The 24,862-nt window shown below is 35.5% G+C and overlaps 1 protein-coding gene across 3 annotated transcripts in view; it reads left to right on the forward strand.

Annotated features, from left to right (window-relative positions):
• Nucleotides 1-24,118, forward strand: part of LOC149563220 (ras-related protein Rab11A-like) — an 82,040-nt gene extending 57,922 nt beyond the window's left edge. For all 3 annotated transcript variants that reach the window (XM_089826592.1, XM_089826591.1, XM_089826593.1), the window contains exon 4: nt 23,412-24,118. In XM_089826592.1, the coding sequence (XP_089682718.1) occupies nt 23,412-23,859 (448 nt within the window). In that variant the 3' untranslated portion in view covers nt 23,860-24,118. The remainder of the gene's footprint in view (nt 1-23,411) is intronic.
• The last annotated feature ends 744 nt before the right edge of the window (nt 24,119-24,862 follow it).

Raw genomic sequence — 24,862 nt, forward strand, 5'->3', positions numbered from 1 at the left:
TCTGGAAATGAAACAAATGCTGCTCAGAACAGTCCACAATGGAGGCGCCAAAACCCTAGATGCTTGCCCAAAAATGGCCAAAATGGAGTGTTGAAGAAGAAGTGCCAAAATTGTCCTCTCTATCGCCAAAAATGGATGCTAACACCTGCCTCAAAACCCTAGCTTGCTGCCCATGAACAAATATGATATAAAATCACAGCCCCTTTCAAAAAAATAAAAAATCAGGCCTTCACAAAATTCTCCTAAGCAAGAAAAATCTGAATTTGCCTCAAAATCGCCTAGGTTGGAAATTCGCAGCCCTAGTTGGAAGAAAAAAAATGGTGCCAAACCACCAGGAGTCTGCTCCAATAGATATTGCCATTTGAAATTATCCTCCAAGAGAAAAATTGCCAAGCTAGAGAAGAAAGCTGCTCCAAAAAATTGCCAAGCAAGAGAAGGCTTGTGATGGAATGAGAAAATGGGAGAGGGAGGAGCCCTCTTATACCACTTTCCCTCCTTGAATAGGGCCTACCTGCATTGGAGGGAAATAAAATTAAATAAGGGGGATTAAATTAGCCAAATCCGAAATTACCATAAGCCCTAAAATTGAAAATTCAAAAAAAAGTCATCTAGGCCTCTAATATAGCTTTAAACCTTCTCCATTGTGGACCCAATAATTTACCTTGAATTTCACACCTCTTAGGCCTTAAAATACATTGAATTTAACAGACAAAGGGGCCAAATTAAATTTCCAAATTACAAACACTTAGCCCAAAAATATGATTTTAATTTCAATTTCACTTCCTTTTAATATTTCGAAATCCCCCCAATTAATGGCCTAGATTTAAATGCAACATTAAATTAATTTGCCTATAGGGAAATTTGCACATTTAATTGCCAGTTAGGACAAAAAATTGCAAAATTAAATTAGGAAGGCCTAGGAGATGTGAACATTATCATTTGAAAGCGTTTTAGCAATTAAAATATCATTAAAATCAACCCTAGCAAGCCAAAATCGATTTTCAATTTTAATTTACCAATTTCTTTTGACATTTAAAAATCTTCTAGGCAATATTTCAACCAATTTAATGCAAATTTTGCAATTAAGTCCACTTCCAATTTTGCAAAGCAATTTTAATTTTTAACCCAAAATAAATCATTTTCTAGCATTCAAAATCGATTTTCAATTTTTATTTCACTATTGCGAAATTTCCCTCTTCACAAAAAATTCAAGATTTTCCAAAATAGTTAAATCTAAAATTTTCATTTGAAAATGTTCAAGTCTACACAATTACCTCCAATTTCCAAAATCCGTCCAAGTCCAAAAATCTGCAATTTTATCCTGCCAAGTATTCGTTTTAACCATAGTTGGAAAACTCGCCAAGCCCCCCAAAAGTTTAATTGGGAAAAACTCGGCGATTTAAAAAAAAAACTCGGAAAAAACTCTTGAACCTAAAAAACCGCTGAAATTTAATTAAAAACTACATTTATTTTGCAAAATTTAATGAGAAGATGCATCTAATAAGTTAATTAAAGACAATACAAAAGAAAGAAACGAAGTTTAGATATATATAAATGGATAATGCTTACAAAATTGCATTCTCATGCAGAATGCTCATGATAGGAAGCAAAATAGTAAATTACTAAATAGTTTCAATCTGTCAAACTAGAAGTAAATACTAAAAGTCTAAATACATCAATACAATTTGACAATGTCAATCACATCTTCCTCTTTCCACTTGCACTAGCAGGAAAGCGAGGGGGTCTAGTCCTAGAAGAAGTGCCCCGCACTGGGATAGGGCGTGAGCTGCGTTACTGTGAACTCTGTGGCTGTGCCCCCTCGCTCGACGTCCCTACTGACTGGCTCGGCGTCCTAGAAGAGGATGCATCTCTTCCTAATGGTAATGCCTGATCCTCGCCTGAATCATCATCATCCTCGTCCTCATCCTCAATGTCATCCATAGTGAACTGAAAATCAGCGTTAGCCTCCCCCTCCATGGCCTGCCTCTCCAAATCAGCGATCTCATCTGGTGTAAACAATGGACTTGGCTCCTGTGTTGTCCAATCAGAATAAGGATCTATCTCATCTAGATCAAGCGGACCAGGTAGTTCTAAGAGTTGTGCCTTTTTTATGCGCAACTTAAGATTATAGTGCACATAAACAAGGTCATTAAGCCGTTTTTGAGTCAATCTGTTTCTTTTCTTTGTATGGATGGACTCAAATAAGCTCCAATTGCGCTCACAATGAGATGAGCTACAAGGTTGGGATAGGACTCTAAGAGCAAATTTCCTTAAATTGGGGGTATTGCCACCCCAACTTGCCCACCAAGCCTTTGCAAAACAAAATTAAAAAAGTTATAAAGCAATAAAAAAAAATCAGAAGCACAACTTATCAATTAGCAAAAATTTTAAAGTTTGACGCTTTACTTGGTGCTTGAGTAGATCTTGCTCTCTTTGCTAGCATAGAAGAGAACAAAGGACCCCTTGATTCCACATAGATTTGTTGTTCGGTCACAATAAGGTCTCTCTCCTCTTCACTTGATATCATTCTCTCAATGCATTTAGAGAGACCTTCCATGACCTCTCCATTAGGATAGGAATCATCAGCCCTAAAACAAATAGAAAATGATATCAAGTCTTACTACACAACCTTAAAAAGTAAAGTAAAATAAAGACTTATTAAAATCCCAACTTCAAGGACAATCAATTATCATAGTACCTGAATTTGGGATTGAGGAAGTAGCCTGCTGCATGAATAGGTTGGTGGAGCATATTGTTCCACCTCCTATCAATTATTTCCCAAATGGGGTCAAATTTGAGACTATCCCTGTGATAGTAACTTCTAACAGCCTCTTTTGCCCTATCCATGGCCTCATAAAGACCTCCCATTGGGGATTGCTGCCCATCACATGTGCGCAAGACTAGAACCAGGGGCAGAGACATCTACATTTGAAATTTGAAAAATACAAATTAGTTAATAACATAGTAAGTTATGAATTGATAATGAAACTTGAATATACTAAAAAAATAATGAAGTTACCTCCACAATCTCCTTAGCCTTTGCAAAAAAGCTATCATCAAACACTATTCGTGCCATAGCCTCTCCTTCGGGCTTCTTTGAGTAAGGTGAAGCAACCCAATCAGCACACACAAACATTTGCTTCAAAGCCAATATGTGGTCAAGAATACTTTGCAACGTCAAGAAGACCGTTGCAAACCTTGTCATAGCAGGTCTCATCAAATCTTTTCCTTTAGTGTCTTTTCTCATCAAACTGAGAACCCACGGGTGATTATAGATATATTTCATGACTCGCCTAGCATCTTCCACAATTGGACTCACCCAATCAAGTTTTCCTATGTCCTCCAAAAGAAGGTCAAGGACGTGTGCTGCACAAGGTGACCAAAAAAGTGTGGGATGCCTCTCTTGGAGGATTCTACTTAAAAGATTAGCAAAAAATCAATAATCAATAACAAACTTTCCATATTTAGTATTTACAAATTACATCAAATCTAAATTAAATAATACCATTATCCATAGCATTACATTCATGATTCATATTGATTCAAATATAAAAAATTAAATCTACCTGCTGCCACATATGCTGCTGCATTAGCTGTGATTATTTGCACCACATTCTCTATTCCCACCTCCATGACAACATTCTCCAACATTAAAGCCAATTTGGCTGCATTTTTCACTTTGTTGGAGGCATCGACAGATTTCCAAAACACCACATCATCTTTGCAAGCAATCAAGAAGTTAATAATGGTTCTACTTCTTCCATCTGTCCACCCATCAGATAAAATGGTGCAGCCATACTTCTTCCACTCTTTCTTTTGGTCTTCTATCAACAATGTTGCCCTACCAACCGCTTTGTTAAGCAACCTACAAAATTTAGGTGTAATATTAAATAAAGTGTAAGTGTTAGTAAAAAATTAGGAAATAAGTTATAACAATTAAGATTTAAAATATAACAATGAACTAAAGTGAATCACACTTATTTACAATTACTAAATAGTAAAATACTAACCTTCCACTCATATCCTTGCGATTAGGCGGCTTGTACCCTTTGCCTGATATTGTCATTGCATTCACCATATTGACCCAATAGGGACTATCAGCGGCATTCATTGAGATATTGTTGAAAAACCAAAAATCAGCTGCTGCAATATCAGTTTGCTCATGCACCTCCTTAAACCATGCAGTGCCCTTTAATGATGGCTGTGCTCTAGGTGTGTTCCTGGGCACAAAATAACCACCTATCCCTGATGGGGATCCGGATGGTGATGATGAAGAAGTAGGAGATGTAGAAGAAGTGGAACCGGTAAATGAGAAATTTTGTTTGCGGATCCGTGGGCCACGAAGAGATCCTTGTATGTTCTCAAGTGCTTCTTCTTCCTCTTGCATATCAAAAGGAGCTCCTTCTGATTCAGCTATGGCTGCCCTCATAGCTAATTTTGCCCTCTCCCTATTCAATTTTTTCTCTTCAGCAGCTGCAAGTAGGGCATGGATGAATCTTTTTTCTTCATCAGTTACCTTGAGACAAGGATTTGAGTCATGTTTCTTTATGCCTGCAAGGTGGTATTTGAGGCGGTTTATGCCTCCAGAAATAATTCTCTCACAGGGAATGCATATCACCTTCCCAATATCATTTGGATTTGGAGCTTCATAGGCATATCGCCATGCCTTATCTCTTGCATTTTTAGGCCGAGTGCCTATATATCCAGATGGGCATGGTGTTTGTGGCCACTCTTCTTGCGGGTTTGTCATTTTTTTAATGGTTGACCGCTGCCCTACACATAAATATATAGAAAAATGAATAAACAAAGTTAGAACTTAGAAGCTAGGGTTTCAAATGATTCAAAGTTTCAAACTTCAAACTTCAACCATATCCTTAGCAAACAACAAACTTCAACCATATCCTTAGAAGCTAGGGTTTCAAATCAAAATGATTCAAAATGATTTTAAATGATTTGAAAACATTTACAAACAAGTTAACAACAACAAAAACAAAAGAACATTTGTTATAAAACTATAAAAAGTTTTCAAACTATGATAAGATGAACATACTTGGAAAGAAATTTGTCTTCTAAAATCGGTTAGAATCCTCTACAATCCACTCAAATCCGCCTTGAATCACTTGCAATCAGCCAAGAATGCCTCCAAACCTTCTTCTCTTCACTCCTCAAGGCTTTAAACAATCCAAATACAAGAAAAAATGAGAAAAAAACACATTCACTGCTGCTTTAATCCGTCACAGGCCGAGGGCGAAAATCTCACCAGTAAATCGTGAGTTTTTTTGAAAAACTCGTCGAGTTTTTTTGAAAAACTTGTCGAGTTTTTCGCGATTACTCGCCGAGTATTCGGCGAGTTTTTACCAGTTTGCCGAGTTTTTAAATCGGCGAGTTAACTGGTGAAAAACTCGCCGAGCTAGGAAACTCGGCGAGTTTTCCAACTATGGTTTTAACCATAAAAAAAAATGTTGTTTTTGAAATTTGTTTGTCCTAAGGATAAAATTACACACTTCAGAAAATCAAGCTTAAAACCAAGTGAAAAATAAATTTTACCTCCTCCCTCTTGACTTGAAAGCGTCCAAGAAATAAAATTTTCTAAGATTAGAAATTTTTGGACAACTTGAAGAAATTTTGCCAAGGCAATCCAGAAAAAAGGGGGTCCCCAAAGTTTTTGGGTTGATGGTGTGAAAACCTCACAACAAAGTGTTGCCAATGATTTACAAAAAACTAAGCAGAGTTTTCCAGTGCAGCCAAATTGAGACATCAAATTTAAAGGAAACTAGATACACATGAATTACTTTCGGTGATTTAAAATTTAAATTAAAGCTGGTAACATATTATAATCTATTTAAATTTTTTTTTTAAAGAACTGAGAAATTTCTTTCTTTGTTTCCAAGTAGACACATCTAGATTTTTAATAAGCAAAGTACCAGTAACTGTTAGAATATTTAAAGACTGTTTGACCGGGCTGAAACCTCTTAATTAAATTTCTAAGTAGAGTGAATCCATGGTTATCTTGAAATTTGGGACTTAGAAAGCATGCTAGTAATTTTTTTGACATTTACTCTTATTGAACAGACAAGGAACAGTCACTAATGATTAAGATTTATATTATCCTATTTTAGATGTCCTCAGTGAGAAGCACAACAGGTTTGTAATTATCTGTTAAAGAGTAAGCACAATGAAATATTTTAAGGATTCTAACTTGAAGAGGACGTCTTTCTTTCTGAAGTTGCTCGTGGCTTTGCAGGCATCATAAGTGCCCCTTGGTTCATTGCTTCTTTTGATCATTTCTCACAATGCATTGTTTGATTTTATGAGTTTCATTAAAATAAAATCTACCAGATTAAGTGAAGAATATTAGCTGAAGGTGTAAGGTCATGTAACAAGAACTCATAATGAATTGCTCCCCAAATGCAATTCCAAAATGAATCACTTTCTGTATGCATGCCGAGGCCATCTATGTAAAACGTAACTTTAGATTTTCAAGATGGCTCACAAGATGTAAGTTTGAACCAAATAAAATATGGATATATAAAATATAACTAGAAGTTTTGATAATAATTTTCCCCTTGACTAATCTTCTCAATCCTTTTCTTTGTCAAGATTCTGTCATCTTCAGGTGTACACTTAACATCTGGAGGAGCAACATCCTTAATGGAGAAAACAGTTTAATGAAGGAGAGAATTTGATTAGGGGAGAAGAAAGTCCTCAAAGGTCCTACACTCAGCAGTTTTAGAATTTGTAATTTCATTTGTTTTGTCTACTAGTTTACCAACAAGATTAGAGGAAGTTGATTGCCTTCACATCTGAATCTTTTCCACTAGTGCCCAAATTATAGCTGCAGGACGGAGATCTATTTTCCTTTTTCTTTCGACTTATAATCACAACTAATTTCATCTGGCTCCCTTATCAAATTTCATAGAAGCTGGAAAAATGTGCCTTTTATGATAATTTTTAGGCTTCCAAATAGTGACAAGAATCTTTTGTTTCAGTGGGAAGGATGCTGTAATTGATTAATGTAAAACACAAATAGCAACGGAATCCCATGTTCAATAGTCCAACTTTTTTTGCCTTCTATTCTCTTGAATTTCCATAAGTGTTTTTTTTGAAAGTCAATTAGGCACATCCATATTGACACACATTAAAACACACATGATAATAGTTTTTTCTTTTCTTTATTTTTTTCTGTAAGGATCTTTTAATGAAGTTACTATAATCTATAAAGCTTACTTTCTTGAAAGAAAAAGGAAGTCTAGAAAACTTTACCAATATAGGGTTGGAACCATAAAACATAGATTGAGAGGTGGAATCCTTGTAACTGTGATTGCATGTTAAGTCAGGAGTCGACCCAAAGTTTGGATCCTCCTTTCAAGGCTTTCAACTTATCCTCTTCAATTGAATGTTCAAACTTCGACTGCATAATAGTCTTTGGAGAGTAAGTTCTGATGATACTTTCTCAGATGGTACCATTGATGTGAGTTTTATTCCACTACAACATGCAGAATCAAATACTCAAATGTTTCGAGATGAAATGTCAACTACTCAATCCTCTCTTGATATAGGGCCATCTTTCATGCAAAGCTTACAAAGTAAGATCATGAGATGACTTCAAGGCTCATTTCAATTGTGGAAACACTCTCAGTGAAATAATGTGATTTTCTGGTATTCACTTAGGGGAATTACGCTATTCATTCAATAGATATCAACTAGTTGCACTTCTTAGGTTAGGCTTCACAATGTGCAATGAAAATATAGTTTTGATTTTCAAATGTCCACTTAAGTAGCTTAGTCTAACTGAGAATGAAAGGAAGCATGGATGCACTTGGACTCTACGAGATGTAGCTTAATTAGTGACTCAACCCACCTAGTGCAAGCTTCTAAAGGACACTCAAAATGGTTTTCAAATCAACATCTCGTCTCTAGTCCCATCAAAAGGATTCGAACTCAAGATTTAATATCAATCGGAGTTGAGTTCTTTTGATAATTGACTTACCACACAAGGCACTCTTACCATTCACAAAAGGCTAGTAGCCTGGATTTGTTCGAGTCAAGCAAGTAAACCTCCAAAATTCTTCCATTCAACTTAACTACTTCAACATGAAAAGAAATCTTATACAAGTGAAAGATTGAGGAAACTATGCAACTCTTTAAAGCAATATCAAGTAACTCACCATAAAGAACGAACAATGAATTATCCATTACTTTAAAAGCATCACAGCAACAAATTGATCACGTCTCTTCCTTAGCTAGCCTACTCTACTTCTACTACTAGCTCTTCTAGCTTCTACTTCCTTTCTAAAAATCTACAAATGAAAAGGCCTTAACCTTTTATGGATATTCAAATACAATGAAGGGCCAAGATCAAGGGCCTAGATTAAACCCTACAAACCCTAATCAGGGTGTTAAATCTTAAGCCCAGAAATCAACGGAGATAAACAACAGTAAGAAGAAGACAAAACTGAACGAATAAACACCAAAAATATCTTGGGATAACCCTTCGAGAATGAAGGGAAAAACCCAGCCACACAACAAAAATATATCTTTATTGATAATGAAATGTTCAAGTGTACAATACCTATCGCTTGACGCGATATATATATAACTTTAGGAGAGACTCTTCACATTATAACCGAAGGTCTCTTGAGATTCTCATAACTCCTATAATTAATTATAACTCTTCGAATATTCATGCCTCAATGCATGTGAATGACACATGTCATTACATTTAATATTACAAATTAAATTAAGTGTCATTTTCAATTGAAGATGACAATAATGGTAATAACGTCCAGATTTCAAGGGATAAATATCTCTATCACAGCTACAAACTTTAACACTCCCTCTTAGCAAGAGAGAGATCTTTAGCTGAATAGTCACATAAAGTTGCAACAAAAAAAAATGTTAATCATAAATTCTGATCATACGAATTCAAAACATAATTCATGGAGTTACTCAACATGAACACCCATAACAATGAATCATATTCATGGAATCACTCAACATGAAAACTTGTAACAATGAATCATATTCATGGAATCACTCAACATGAAAACCTATAACAATGAATCATATTCATGGAATCACTCAACATGAAAAGATTTGTAAGACTCAGCTAAGCCTTTTATCATGGACTCTCTCAACATGAACTGTCATGGAATCTCTCAACATGACATCTAACTCCCATCACGGAATCTCTCAACGTGATGACATCATGGATTCTCTCAACATGATGTTCACTATCGCATAGTGAAAGAGTTATCATAGCTGATCTTACAATGTTATTTATTCACACAAGAATATGCATAACGAAATAAGACTTAGTGCCATTTAAGTCAAATTTTACAAATCCTATAAGCATCCTAAGCATATATGAGAGCGGTGGGGATTCCACAAGTACTCCCTCTTAATTATGAAGCCTCCCTCTGAAGCTTAAATTTCCCTCTAAAGCTCAACATCTCTCTCTGGAGCTATAATCTATGTTTTGTTTCATCCTGCAACCAAGGGAGGGTAATAAAAATCAATCCATCATAAATATTAATGCTAGGAGCATATTAGAAATATACATAAATAATTATAGAATTCTTATGAAGCTCATGAACTCATCTCTAATGAGCCACTAATAAGGATTTTTCATCTTAATATGATCTTCTACGTTATGTTTCCTACTGAATTGGCTTGCTCTATAATTAAGACTCTTAAAAATTCATTCGCAATCCTAAGAGCATCAAGGATTTTCAACATCCCCTACCAAATAAATGTTAAGGAAATAGGAGGAAACTGAGCACTATCTAAAAAAAAAAAAAAAAAAACACTTAACTAACAATCTTTTGAGATCCTTTGGTGAATTCACCCCATTGTCTTATAGAATTGCAAAAGATGATCTTTCCTGCCCACACAGACTCGGATAATCTCACACAGTCATGAAATCCTCATAATAATGAAACTCTAGATCGATCTGAGAACTTCGCAGGAAAACCCAAAGCCAAAATTGTTGGTGTCAAGACTATTTGCAGGAAGTGTAGACATCCCTCAAGCTCCAAAAAAAATAATGATAATCTCGAGCAAATAACTGCAATAGCAAGTTTCTTCTTCCATGTTCTTTATTCACTTTCTTTCCTTCCCCATATGGACTCTCACTCGCCAACGTCCATGCTCATGTTAATATTGGCGGTGACCATTAAGTGTCATTTGATGGGACTACCGTTACCAAAACAAAAGATGCAACATTTTATTTGGCCATAATATTTCTAATTGACTCCCTTGCCCTTCACGTGAGAGTTCAAATTGCCCAATCAAAGAGCCGTCAGATACAAGATTAGATTAAAAAACTGCAAACCATCATAAATAAAATACAACTAGCAAGGTTAGAACCACAATCGTAAATATGCTCCTCATAATTTCCAACGATTGTTTTCAGCTCTATTATTCATGATTGTCTCATGCAAAATCTCCTTAGCTTTGAAGTGACTGAGAAAGGAAGGTCCATTTGCAAAAATATACTACCTTACGATAAATAAACGAAAAACTCAAAAAAAGATTAACGCGGCAGAGGAAAGATCTTGCCAAGAATTTTAATCTTGCTATGAACCCAAACAAAAAACCTAATGAAAGAGAGTTCAACCGATTGATGCCAAATCTATAAGGCAACTATTTACTTCCTCTTCAGAGGAGAATTCGAGTCTAGAAACAAGAATATCGACAACAACAAATCACACATATGAAAATGGAAATCCATTAGTCAGGCCTAGGAAAAAATTATTATTGCAGACAATTCAAACAATAAGCATGCAAACTTCATGCGAAAGCATAAGGATAAGAAATAAATTTGAATTCACGACAATGAGAGAGACGACTCATGATTCCAGATTTAATGAAAATATGCTGTTATGAATAAAGTGAAGAGATCAAGCAAGACACAAAAAAGAAAGAAAAAAGAAGAAGGTGAAACACCATGATGCCAACTCAACGCACATGAATAGTTTGATTTCAGTGAGTGCAAACCATTTAACACTATGTCAGCAACATATAGATAGAGACAGGTCTGGATATACTCCAATGATCTTTAAAATAAAACAACATAACTAGCCACGTCAAATATTAAGAATATAGAACATTGAGAAGACATACACAATGTTGTTGAGTGAAGGTACTCAACCTTGAGCATTTTCCAACCTTATGATAATTACAGAAGAGAATGAAATTCACACACAGCTATCAACCCAATAAAAGGTTTATACAAATTCCTTCATTGTTATAATAAAAAACCTGGCTCTGATACCATGTTTAAATCTTAAGTTTTGAAATCAATGGAGATAAACAGTAGTAAGAAGAAGACAAAACTGAACCAATAAACACCAGAAATATCCTGGGAAAACCCTTCGAGAATGAAGGGAAAAACCCAACAACACAACAAAAATATATCTTTATTGATCATGAAAATGTTAAAGTGTACAATACCCATTGCTTGATGCGATATATATATAACTTTAGGAGAGACTCTTCACATTATAACAGAAGGTCTCTTCAGATTCTCATAACTCCTATAATTAATTATAACTTTTCAAATATTCATGCCTCAATGCATGTGAATGACACGTCATTTACATTTAATATTACAAATTAAACTTAAGTGTCATTTTCAGTTGAAGATGATGATAATGGTAATAACATGCAGATTTTGAGAGATAAATATCTCTATCCCAGCTACAAACTTTAACATAGGGTTGCCAAATTTACAACCAATTACATGAGGCCACCAATTCATAGGCCAATAAGAACATTACATAGCTTTTTCCAACCAACAAGAAAATAGGATACTTGATCATAATTTGATTGCTTGTGCTTGAACCTGTAATTTTTTAATTGGAGGAGACAGCCAATTGCCACCTCATCAATCTTTATCTTAGAAATCTAGTTAAGAACATGCACTTTGGATCTTGGCTTGTGGAAAATGCTCTTAAAACTGCACATATTTCTTGGTTGATTGTTAGAAAGTAACCATGATTGAATCTTCAACTCCTTGAGGATAATAGTGATGGCTCATATTCCTGAATTGTTTCAAGTCTTTTCCATCCCTTTGAAATTTTCCTAATGGCCTTGATTTGGATCTGCAAACCTGAACCTTGTAATCATCATTTTCAAACTTGGACTTGCATTTTGGAATTGTAGCCTTGATTGAATTTCATGAAGTCTCTTTTAGCTTTCCCCTTCAGCAGCTCCCCTTGCAAAACAAAAGAGAGAAGAGGGCATTAAGTTATGGAATTGATGAACAAACAAATAAAATGAAAGAAAGCTCAGGATTGTTTTTAACGAATTAAAACTTCTTTCAGATTGTTCTTTTCTTTTAATGGCCCTTATCAAACCTTTTAATTTCATTATGAAACTTTTCTAACTTGAGACCAAACTCTCTTTCCAAACAAAATCTCCTAGATTTGAATCCTATTGCGATTTTGAAATGAGTTAGCTAAATTCTGAACTTTTAGATGGATCTTGGGCTGAAAGGACATGCCGAGGTTTAGCTTTCTATAACCCCTTAAGCTCCAACTCATGGAAAGAATCACAGGAGATGATCAAATAGCTGCCCCAGAAATGTAACTTGCTGCCACTCAAGGGAGATAATTCACTGTTAATGGAGGAAGAAAATTGCTGCCGACTTTCAAAGAAAGTCACCGCCCAGAAAATGATAAAATTTCGCTGCCAATTCCTTCCTAATTCTCTGGTTGCAGAGCAGAGAACAAATTTGTTTTGTGGTGTGATTAAAATAAATTGTATCTGCCCCCTTTACATAGGCGTTTGTGAATGGGGCGAGCAGGCATGACCTCTAAGAAGGACGACCTAAATAAATTGCCTTTAATTTTAATTGTAATTTTTTAAAAAAAATTGAAAATTGAAAATCCGAAACCTTAAAGTCGAATCCCCAACTTTGCAACAAAATTACTATTAAAAAAGGAATCAGGCCAGATTTTTAGAGGTTGGAAATTACAATATTTTGGGCAAAAATGCCCAAGGAGGGTCAGATTCCGACCCTTCTTGGGAAATGCTTCCAGGTCAAGCTTCAATCTGCCTTGCACTATCCTCATTGATCAATTTTTTGCATGAATCCTCACTCATTTACATCAGTTTGATCCATGCCCCCAATTGAAGCCAAAATGGGAAGTCGAAAATTTAGGGATCCTGGGCACTAATGCCCGAGAAGGGTCGGACTACGGCCCTTTTTGGCAATCTTCATAAAACATGATCAATCTCCCCCAAAGTTTGTTGCCTTCCAAATCATTTTTCAAACACGTGTTAAATACTCAATGTTTCCTAGCCTTACTCAAAGAATTGCTCAAAATGGGAGGTCAGAAATCTTGGCTTTTTGGGCATTTATGCTCAGAAAAGGTTAGATTCCAACTTGTTTTAAGCAAATCCAGCCATCAGCAAAAAGTCTTTTAAGTCCACAAACCCACCAAATTTTCACTCGTTCAAGTGACTTATCCATCAAGTTGGCTAAGTTTACATGAGTCTAAGCTACCGTGAGTGAATTTGAGCAAGAGGTATGTAACATACTAATTTTTTTCCCAATCAAGTTTCAATCTAGAAATAAACTGATTTTCCTAATTCACATGACTAAGATTTTCCAATGGCTGTTAAAACTATTTACATTGCTGAACTTACCATGAATACATAATGAAAAGATAACAATTACTAACTTATTCAGCTAAAAATAAATATTAGAGGTAATCGTTTAACTACTTCTAATTATTCAACTGAAATTAAGTAACAGATGTTCTTGAAAAGAAATATCTAATTTAAGTCAAGTTATTCGTAAAAGCTAATAAAAAATAAATAACTTTCATCTTGAAATGAAATAACTAAACATTCAGAGGTGAAATGAACATACAGTGAATATTGTGAAGCTCCTTTTATTGGTTCCCCAAGCCCTGACTTTGGTGAGAGGAGAAGCATTGACATAGGCTTAACCTCCCAACCGTAGACCATTACGTATCCCTACTTATTCTAATTTAATAGAATGGCCCACCCTACCCCAAGGTCGGCTTGGGATGTTCATTAGTCCAGCCATCAGAGTATCCACGTGGGTTGAGGTCCCTACAGTTATTCGACAAAATAATTGAAGTGTCTGGACAACAACATAGATCACTTGTTTCGGCAAATCTGCCTAATTCCACGTTGGCCAAGGATTTCAAATGTGGGTTTACAACTTGATCTCCACCACTCGGCTTGACAACTTACTACATGAGTGGAAACACGCATGAGCTATTGCATTATTTACTTTTATTAATTATTTAGTTTTGATATCATTCTTGTTTTGCAGATATCTCTACACCTCCTCACCATTTTTAGGCCATCAAGCCGGTGATTCCTTGGTGCCTTCAGATAAACTTCACTTAGATTCTTTACACTTTCTTCACCATTTTCTGGCATTATGCCTGGTGAATTTCCTGGTGTTCGGGTTCAAATTATTATATCCGATTGTAATTGTTTGTATCTGAGATGATAGCTTTTAAAGGAAAAAGTTCAAAGAAATTACATATTTGGATATCTAAAAGAAAACATCAGACTTGTATACAATTCATTATAGTGTTAACACATAAGGCAGTCATCAGAGCAAATCTTTGAATGGGAAATGTTAGACTTTATCACTATCAAATACCACAAAAGGGAATCAGCTATCTCTAAGAAATACGATAGGCTTCAAGCATATATTGTTGTCTTATATTACCAAAGGAAAACGATGCATTTTGGCAATGAAAAACAGTAGACTAAGTACTGTTCGGGTCTTATGGCTAGCTTAAGATTGAACTCTGCAATCAATAATATCAAATGAAAAATTTAAGGACTACATAAGTTTAACTAGATTTCCTTACGTGACTCTCTATCACCAATATCGAAGAAGAGCCTTCACTTGATTAATTTCGCCTATCTTGCTTAGACACCCGCGGTGGAAGATAATGGTTTGATTCACGGCAGAAATATTATTAGAACATGGTTCATTCACCACAATATAAGCTAACAGGGAACTCGATTGTTCAGGGATTAAAGACACCAATCGTGAGTGCATGAAGAATGCCGATAGTCTATAAAAGAATCCATAATATAGGAATGAGCTAGACCTTATGGCTACCTTCAGTTACAAGATTATATATGAAAGTTATTCAAATCGGCTTAAAAGAAAAGAAAGAAAGGTGGGAAAAATGAGAAAGAAAAGAAGATGAAAGGTTTTAATATTATTTTATTATTGTTTTATTTTCTCAACTATGCTTATATGTACGTAATGGTAAGGTGGCATCGTTGGATTAATATTTTTTATGTAATGGTGTCACTTTATTATTATTTATATATGATCATATCTGAGAATATAAAATAATAATTAAATGATATTAATATTTGATAATTCTTAAAGGTAAGAACTTATGTTTATTTTACATTGTTTTATTATAACGTTTCACTTTATAGCTCATGCGGTTCCACCATGAAATATGTTGCCAAGTCCTAATAACCTTGCCAGGATAGTTTTAGGTCAAACTTGTCGATTTTGATGACTGAACCATTCGACCATCCCCTTCCGATGACCTCGTTTTGCAATGCTTCCCCTCTCTCTTCAGTCTTCATCCTGTAATCATTCAAAACAACATTCTCGCTAAGACATCAATTCAAGATTTATAAATTGCTAATTTAGAATCATCATGTGACCGTTAGGGTTTTAATCAATGTCAAAATAACTAACTTTACATGCTCATCATAAATGTTCAACGGCTATAATTAACTGACTCAATTTCACATGATCCTTAATAGATCGATACTATAGTTATAATTAACTGTCTTACTTTCATATGATAATTAAATCGATACAATAGCTAAAATTAACTAACTCAATTTCACATGATCATGAAGATATAAACAACAGCTATAATTAACTAACTCAATTTCACATTGTTATGAAGAAATAAACGACGACTATTTTAACTAACTTATTTTCACATGATCATGAAGAAATAATTGATTCAACGGCTATAATCAGTTTAAAACTTGAGGGCAAAATTTAGGATGTAACAAGGTAGGTCAAAGTTCAAGATCTTTGGCAAAAATGCCCAGCCAAACTCAAAAATTTCAAAATAAATGTCAAGCTGTAATGCCTTGCCCAGAGATCCTTTGGAACAAGGATTCAATATAAGCCAAGATATTCTTTTTTAAAAAACAAGTATGGATGCACACATCAATCAACATACGAGGATCACAAAGATCGCAACGGAAGACTTAACCACAATCACACTGTCAAGCATAAGACAAAAACCAAAGACGACAACAGAACACAAAAACTTAGATCTGTTGAAGCAAGCAAAATCAAGCAATCCCAAAGGGTACTCAAAACCAAAAAGCGTTCTCTGAAAAATAGCGGAGATGCCCCTTGTTTTGCGCGTGAGAGATCACAATAGACAGTTTCGTGCAAGAAAGTACAACATGCCACATGAGAAACTACCCTTCCACGCAAAGAACTACCTAGCCCAACAACCAAAACCACAACGCTGATGCCGAGGTTTGTGCAAGGAAGTACCAGGAGCCACGCAAAGAAATGCAACAAGCCACGCGAAGAATTGCCCAAGTCTCACACAGGAGAGTGTACAATCTCGTGCGAGGACTTGCAACAACAAACAAGAAATACACGAGATGAGAAGATAGGGAAAAACAATTCCTCCACATTGGGAGTACCGGATCCACAAATCAAGGCTTAGACACTCGAACACATTAACTACAAGACGGAAATTGCATCTAACCATCCAAAACATAGCAGTAAAGAAACGTACTGAAAGCAATATCGCAATGTACAAAAACAACAAAACTCATGCGCGGTTCCTCCCAACCATAATAGCATCATGGGACCTTGAAGGCCCCAGCCATCCCCCGTGCATAACATCCAAAACTGCCAATTGGATAGTTGGAGCTATCTTATGAGGACGTCACTATAAAGTGTAATAACATCATAAGAACAAGGAAATCTAACATGCTAAACCAATAATCAATAGATACTCCAACTAAGAAAATCGCATCATCTAATCATATGCTAATTATCATAATACAAGAATGCATCAAATAAACTAACATCATCTAAGCATGATATCCAAGCATTCCAACTAAGTAAATTACATCATCTTATCATATGCTAAACATCATAATACAGGAATGCGTCAAATAAACTAACATCATCTAAATATGATATCCAAGCATTCCAATGAAAGCATAAATCACAAGGAAGCACACTCTGGATAAACTGAAATACCAAGTAAACATCAAGCACCGGTCACACTAGAATAATAGACCGTCTTTGTACACTGGTCCTCAACAGTGGTATAGGTAGCTACGCCTTCCAACCACATGAAACTTGTAGGTCCACTCTTGCCGTGCTAATGGAGATAATGATCCAACGACAAACACACATAAGGAAAACGTCCATGGCTAACACTCACGCTAGATAGTAAAGATGACTGAGACCAACATCATGAGACAATGCAAGTACTTCAGGTCTTGGTCAGACACTCAATGGATAACTATGTAGGGGTTGACAACATGGAGAGTCACTTGGCAACGGATAGCCCAAGCTAATATCGTGTGGCTCAACTTCCCAACGGAAGGCTCTCATATTGTGTCCTCAAACTTAATCGGGTGCTCACACATTTTATTATCTTAAGTTTTATTACCACATAGTATTTTATTTAGTTATTACTTGATTTACACTTCAGCACGCCAACTCTCAGGAAATAGTCACCACGTTGCAGAGATAGAAGTCCCCTCCATGGATGCTACCTTACCCTACCCATGCTCATTCAACGATGAGTACCCGTAGGCATGCATATTCCCAACTCAACCCCAAATGATCATAACTCAACCAAAATACAAACGGGAGATTGGGCCTCGCAAGTCACCCGACAAATGCATGCACATGTGCTCGTGTGTGGTGCACCACCATCACGAAGATCATAACACAAGGACTGGATGAGAACACAATACAAAATAAAACTCAACCGAATACAAGCTCGGGAGGACAGATTCTACATGAATCCCAAAGAACAATAAAACCGTACATCATGAACTCACTCAATCAGCCTCAATCAGGGATTATGGATTCTTCACGAATCCTAATGATGTAACAAGACCAAGCATTATGAATTCACTCTATTGGCCTCAATCTGGGAGTATGGTTTCCACATGAATCTTAGTATCCATGAAATAATAAAGTTCTAAAAGAAACAATAATACTAGGTATAAAATCACTCAACTGAACACAACACCGAGAGTACGGATGCGTCATGCATCCCAATGCAAACATAAAAGATGCAACAATAGTTTAACTAACATCCTACGGATGATCCAGGTCCACGCTCAACATCATGCCAAGAAAACTCAAGAAAACTGGGCGACATGTAAATCGAGGTAAAAACTGCAAAACTTGAAAACTTCAAAAATAAAACCCATTTGGTCTTAGGGCACAAAAGCCACTAAAATCCAAAAAAATTCAGGTTTGGACACCACATGCAAAAACGGCCAGCATAACGGTGCGAAACCCCAAACCCTCATCTCGAAAACAGGAAAACGTTCATACTCGACCAACCGGGCAGAACTAGCAATCAGAAATGGAGGGGAACACTAGTTCTCAACATCCTAACACACGGCTACCAAAAACAAAAGTAGAAACGGAGCTGAAACAATAAAACGGGAGAGCCCTACCTCGCAACCAAAAGGGTTAAAACGGAAAACAACTAGATAAAATAAATATCCTGCGGAAGCTGTCGAAGGTCACAGAAAACCAAGGTCTCCCTGAGTTGGATCCAACGAGACCGATTTCGCGACGATCCCACGCCTGTAGCTCCCACAACGAACATAATAGTAATTCCTCATGAAGAGGATTTTGGGTTTTACTCTCAAACTTTCTAATTCAAAAGTGAGAAGTGAGGAATAAAACTCCTTTTTGGATACTTATTCATTTTTCGAGTGAATAATCGATTAGGATAAATAAACAGCCAACCTAGTTAAACCCCGAATCAACTGAAACGAAAACAGAATATTCCAAGTAATTGGAATTCATCTATGGCAAAGGTGCCAGAAATTAAAATAAATTAAAATAAAACTTGAAAATCCAAAAACCAAAATCAAAGAATTCCTTAACAATTTTGCTGCAATGCGAACCTCTAAGTGCACAGACACCTTCATAGGTCTAATCACGTAATGCAAATGAGTCTGGATATAATAATCATCGAAAGGTTTAATTTAACATTTAAAATAAGATACGTCGACCATACAGGGATGACATTGGTAAATATGAATAGCTAAATCACTAACTCTAGGGATATAAATCCTGCACACTAAAACACATGATCAAGTGCAATGCATATAATAACATAGCCGAAGCAATAAATGCATTAAATACCTAATTTAACCATTAATTCAAATATATTGAAATAATCCATTTACATCACTCACATTCGTATAAAGCATATCAAGGCAAAAATGGAGTAAATCACCATAGCATTAAATCCACATCTAACATAATCAGAGATATGTCCAAATACCGGATAACCAGATATCATCATAAAATATACTATCATCTCAAAAGAAAGCATTATCATGCAGATATGACCAATTGAACAACATAATAATCTAACATGGACAATTCATTTCTAATATTTAAGCATTTAATAATGGTTGTTTAAACAACACGAAAAAACACTTAAAACACATAAGCGAACACAGTCATATACATGCTACCACTGCTACATGAACCTAGTCCAGTTTAGCAGGATAATAATACACAGTGTAATATCTGCACACATCTCACGGTAATCACGAGACATCATGATACCACACCAATCCTGATAACCACTGGCACAAACCTCAGTAAAACCATCTAACACATCATAATCTCGTATATCAGCCATAAACCTAATCAAAGCAACTGATACAGTAACATAAATTCAATCACCTCAAAGATGTAGACCACTCATGGTCCCAATCATGATCACTCACGAAGCAAGATCATCAAGATTACATCCATCAGGATGACTTACAGAAATCAAATGGGAGAGGCACTACACAAGCTGCCAAAATTTTCATTCTCCAAGCTGTTTTCTCACCAAATTCACCAAGATTAAGGCAGTTTTCAAAAGATATTAATGTTTAGAGATAGAAAGGGAGGTTGTAAATCATAGGTTCTTGGGCGTGAATGCCCAAATCAGGTCGGATTCTGACCTTGGGCATTCTCAGTCCTACATCAGGAAAAACGAAGCCCACAAACCCACTTAATTGTCACTCTTTCAAGCCATCCTATCACCAAATTTGTTAAGTTTTCACAATCTGAAGCATGACATCAAAGGTTGGATTCCGGCCTGTTTTGGGCATTGCCATCCATAAAAAGAAATCAAGTGTTGGAGCTTTTCAACTTGCCCTTTCTTCTGCTCTTCACACAAATCTTGCAAGTTCTCATCATTTTACGCCTAGTGGACTTGATTGAAGGGGGCATAACTTTTCCTATCTTGGGAAATAAAGCCAAAGGTGGTCATTTTCCAACGTGTTTTGGGCAATGTGCTTGCAAATTAACTCTGCAATTCGACACAGTCATTTTCAGGTCAAGAGATGGGAGGATTTATACAAAATTACAAATATGACATTTAAGTATAAGTTACATTTAAGTTATATTTGTATAAATACTATCAGGATGCTTAAGATAGGTTTCAACTTCATAGGAGTTATAATAAAGAATCTAGATTTTGGAGAATTTCAAAAAATTCCAGGATTCAGCATGCCTTGAGCAATGTTACATCCTTCAACTTTTCTCAACTTTCTAGGGTCGAATTGAAATCAGAACAATGATTTTCTAAAGGTTTCAATTCATTTCTTTCCAAATTCCTTGGTTCCAACTCCATCTCCATGCCTAGTTTAACCCAACTTTTGCTTACATCTCAGACACAAATGACTTCCTAGCAGGTCAAAATTGCCCAAATACACTTCCTTGACTATACTTGAAAATGTTGCCAACTAAAGCCACCTAAGACTGCTACTGCTGCTAAAGCAAAAAGAAGGGGGTCCCGATATGCAATGGGGTGATGGTGTGAAAACCTCACGACAAGTACCAAGAATTGTGGATCCAATCTCCCAAGGCCAAAAATCAACTTAATTTGTAAGGGATGAAATTGTCTGAAAATTATTAAAATTTGAAAATATTGTGTCTAAGTTTGCAGATATGGCTGAAGCAGACTTTGCTTGTGTTCACTTGCTAGAAGCAGATGAGGATGGGGAAGACTAGAGCCCTGAGATTGAGATTGAGGTCATTTATCTCTGTTGTAAGAAATGCGTCTCCTGAAAACATATATTTTATATTATTAATTGATTCATCAGCTACTGTTGCATGGTGTTTGCAGTGATTACTAATTTGATTTCCGGATAGGGGATGCATCTAGATCCGTGTAATTTGAAGTGTGGAGAATCTATCCAATTGAAATTACAAATGAGATAACTATCTGAAAAATGATTAAAAAAACTAGTTTCCTTAATTTTGCCAAGTTTCTGAAGCAGACTTAATACAAACTTCCTTGTTAGAGGCAGATGAAGATGAGGAAAGACTATAGATCTATGACCTTAGCACCTCGCCTTTCACAAGGGTGATAAAATATACATTTCATGTCATTAAGCTATTAATCACCTACCATCAGGGTATTTTATGTCTATTTGATTTAGCTTGCATAGATTCATTTAGAAAGCACTACTTTAGAGCCTGAAGAATCTATTCAATTTGTTGATAAGTTGTGGATTCCCAAGACCATAGAATTAAATTCCTTTTAGTTTACAAATGAGAGAATCATGTTGAAATGTTTTAAAATTTCCAATTACCTAATATGTCTTACTTTGCCGAAGTCGTGAAGTAGACTTCACAAAATGTTTGTAGAGGCAGATGAAGAGCGGGAAGATTAGAGCCACAAGCTTGAGCTTAAGTGTTTTTTTTTTGTGGGTTTCATAAGTATCTTGCCTTCCACAAGGGTGAGAAATTATACGTTTTATGTTATTACGGATTTATTTATAGCTACAGTTACAAGATGTTTAAAGAGGTCTGTTTGATTTAGTCTGTCTGGAGAATGCATCTAGAGGACTCCACTTTATAGACTGGAGAATCTAGCCAGTTTTTTGCTGAGTTTCAGATACAGTTGCAATAGAATTATAATCCATTGAATTTAGAAAAGATATGATCATCTTAAAATGATTAAAATTTGCAATTACCTTATGCATTTTAACTTTTCTGAAGTGGATGAAGCCAGCTTCATACAAACTTCCATTTAGAGATAAGGATCTGGAAGACTAGAGCCCTAAGATTTAGATGAGGACATTTATCTGTATTCTCATAAGCACCTTGCCTTCCACAAGGGAGAGTAAACATGTGTTTTGTAAGTCATTAAATCATTCATCGGCTACCAGTGCAGGGTGTTTATAGAAGTCTTATTTATTTAGTCTGGGTAGAGGATGAATCTAGTCAACTACATATATGAGCTTGGAGAATCTATTCAACTTGTTGAGAATTATGAATATTCTGTATATACCAAACAAGAAATTGAAGTACTATTAGGAATGTTTGCAGTGGTCAGTTTGATTTAGTGTGGGTAGAGGACACACTTAGAGCCTCGGGGATCTAATCCAATTTTTTTGTTTAGAATTTCCATGCAATAATAGGATTACTTTCTGTTCACTCTTTTGATTGTGGGGTCTCCATGCTATTTCCTAAGAAAAAACTGGTAGTACTAGATGGTTCCAGATTAGCTAGTCTTTGTTCAGCCTTGGAGCCAGAAAGTTGCTCCAAAAGTCATCACCCTGAAGGCTTGTGGTTTTATTTTGCAGTTCAAATGCCTATATGGTAGGTTTGTCAACCCTGTCCCATTTTAAATTTAAAACCCATTTTCTGTATTATTGTAATAATTTTCATTATGGTTTCCTGGATCCATTGTTTAATTTTTATTGCTGGCATTTCTTTTAATCTTAGTTTTATATTTCTATTTTTCACAATTATCTAAATTTTTATATTGACAGGTCATATCTAAACTGAATCATTAGTCATGACCGAGATATATTTTGATCTCAAATCTAAGTTATAACTTATTGCTTGGATCACATAATATGTGAATGGTAATTTGCTTAGTTATTGAGATAGATTATATTGAAACTAGGTGGTGGGTTATTTAAAATTTCTTATGGATCACCATGCACACACATTAAGCAATTCAAGAAATGGAACGGTAACAAATGTAATCCAACAACTAAGAGGCAGAACTGAAATTGAAAGATAAACTGTGATGCAATGGATCTCTCAAGTCTCTAAGATTTGTCTCAGTATCTGATAATTGTTTTCCTCAATTGTTGTCTTCTTTCACGATCAACAGATACAGAGCAGTTACAAGTGCTTATTACCGAGGTGCTGTTGGAGCAATGTTGGTTTATGACATATCTAAGCGGCAGACATTTGATCATGTGGCTCGTTGGCTTGAGGAGCTTAGAGGCCACGCTGACAATAATATTGTTATCATGCTTGTAGGCAATAAATGTGACCTCGGTAATTTGCGAGAAGTCCCCACAGAGGATGCAAAAGAATTTGCTCAGAGAGAAGGTTTATTTTTCTTGGAAACTTCGGCACTTGAGTCAATTAATGTGGAGACTGCATTTATTACTGTTTTGACAGAAATATACAGGATAATCAGTAAGAAAGCACTCATTGCAAATGAAGATCAAGGGACTGGAAATGCAACTTTATTAACTGGTACAAAGCTTGTTGTTCCAGAGGCAGATCAAGATGTTACCATCAAGAAGAAAAGTTGTTGTTCTTCATCATAACTTTTCTGCATTTTGAATTTATACTTGTTTTATTAGTCCAGGGCATTCGTAATTTGTGAGTATATTATGGAATTGTATTTTCCATTATCCTGTAGCATAGGCGATCTACACTTTAGAGCCATTCTTTCTTGCACAATCAATGGCATGCCAGTTTGGTAACTACTGAACAGACTATTATTCTTCTGTTTGTCAGCTAATAAATATCTAATTAGCTTCAATGAGGTTTTAAAAAGCATAATGGGAAAAAGGTTTTGCAACAGTTGCTGGGTTTGCCGCTTCTATTTTGGAAATATTCTGTAACTTATCACTGTTAATATCCTTGTCACTCTTGGTTTTAATATTAATTTGTGTATTTTATTGAGGAATTTTGTTAAGTTTAAAGGAAATACATAATTGAGAAACCAATCAATTTAAAACTGCCAAGCTGTTGACATTTTTTCTGGTTATCGGAAGTGAATTGATGTGTCAAATTTTGTAATACCTTGAGAAATTTATGCATTGATTTGTTTTAATAACTTAAGCAACAGATAACCTCTTATGCGCTTGACTCTTTTTGAATACTTTTTATATTGATTGATGCTTCTCAGTTCGTCAATCTTTTGTAAGAAACAAATTTGCATATAGTCATAAATATTGTTTTATTTCAAGTCTATTTCTGAGGTCATATGTTTCGATTGAGTTATTATATTCATGGTAATCTAGATCTCTCTGTATGCTGGTGCTTTGAAAAGATGGAGATTAGAGGTTGTGATTATTTAATAGATTTCTTTCTTTGGATGAAATTTATGCTTTGTGTTTTTTACGTCTTTATTTAAATGATGTTCAGTTTTGGTGTATCTTAGACTTGTATACTTGCCTCGTGGTCTGTTTCAACAATTTGTCATTTTGAATTCATAATTTGGAATCTCATAGTTTTCCACTGAACTTATTTCGTCATCAATAGTTTCCACTAAGATCTGAAATCTTGATCATAGATGAACTTCATCAAAAGGATTGAGTGGCC

This window comes from Cupressus sempervirens, chromosome 4, assembly GCF_028749045.1.
Source record: "Cupressus sempervirens isolate cs-2001-9-10 chromosome 4, ASM2874904v1, whole genome shotgun sequence".
Classification (NCBI taxonomy): Eukaryota; Viridiplantae; Streptophyta; class Pinopsida; order Cupressales; family Cupressaceae; genus Cupressus; species Cupressus sempervirens.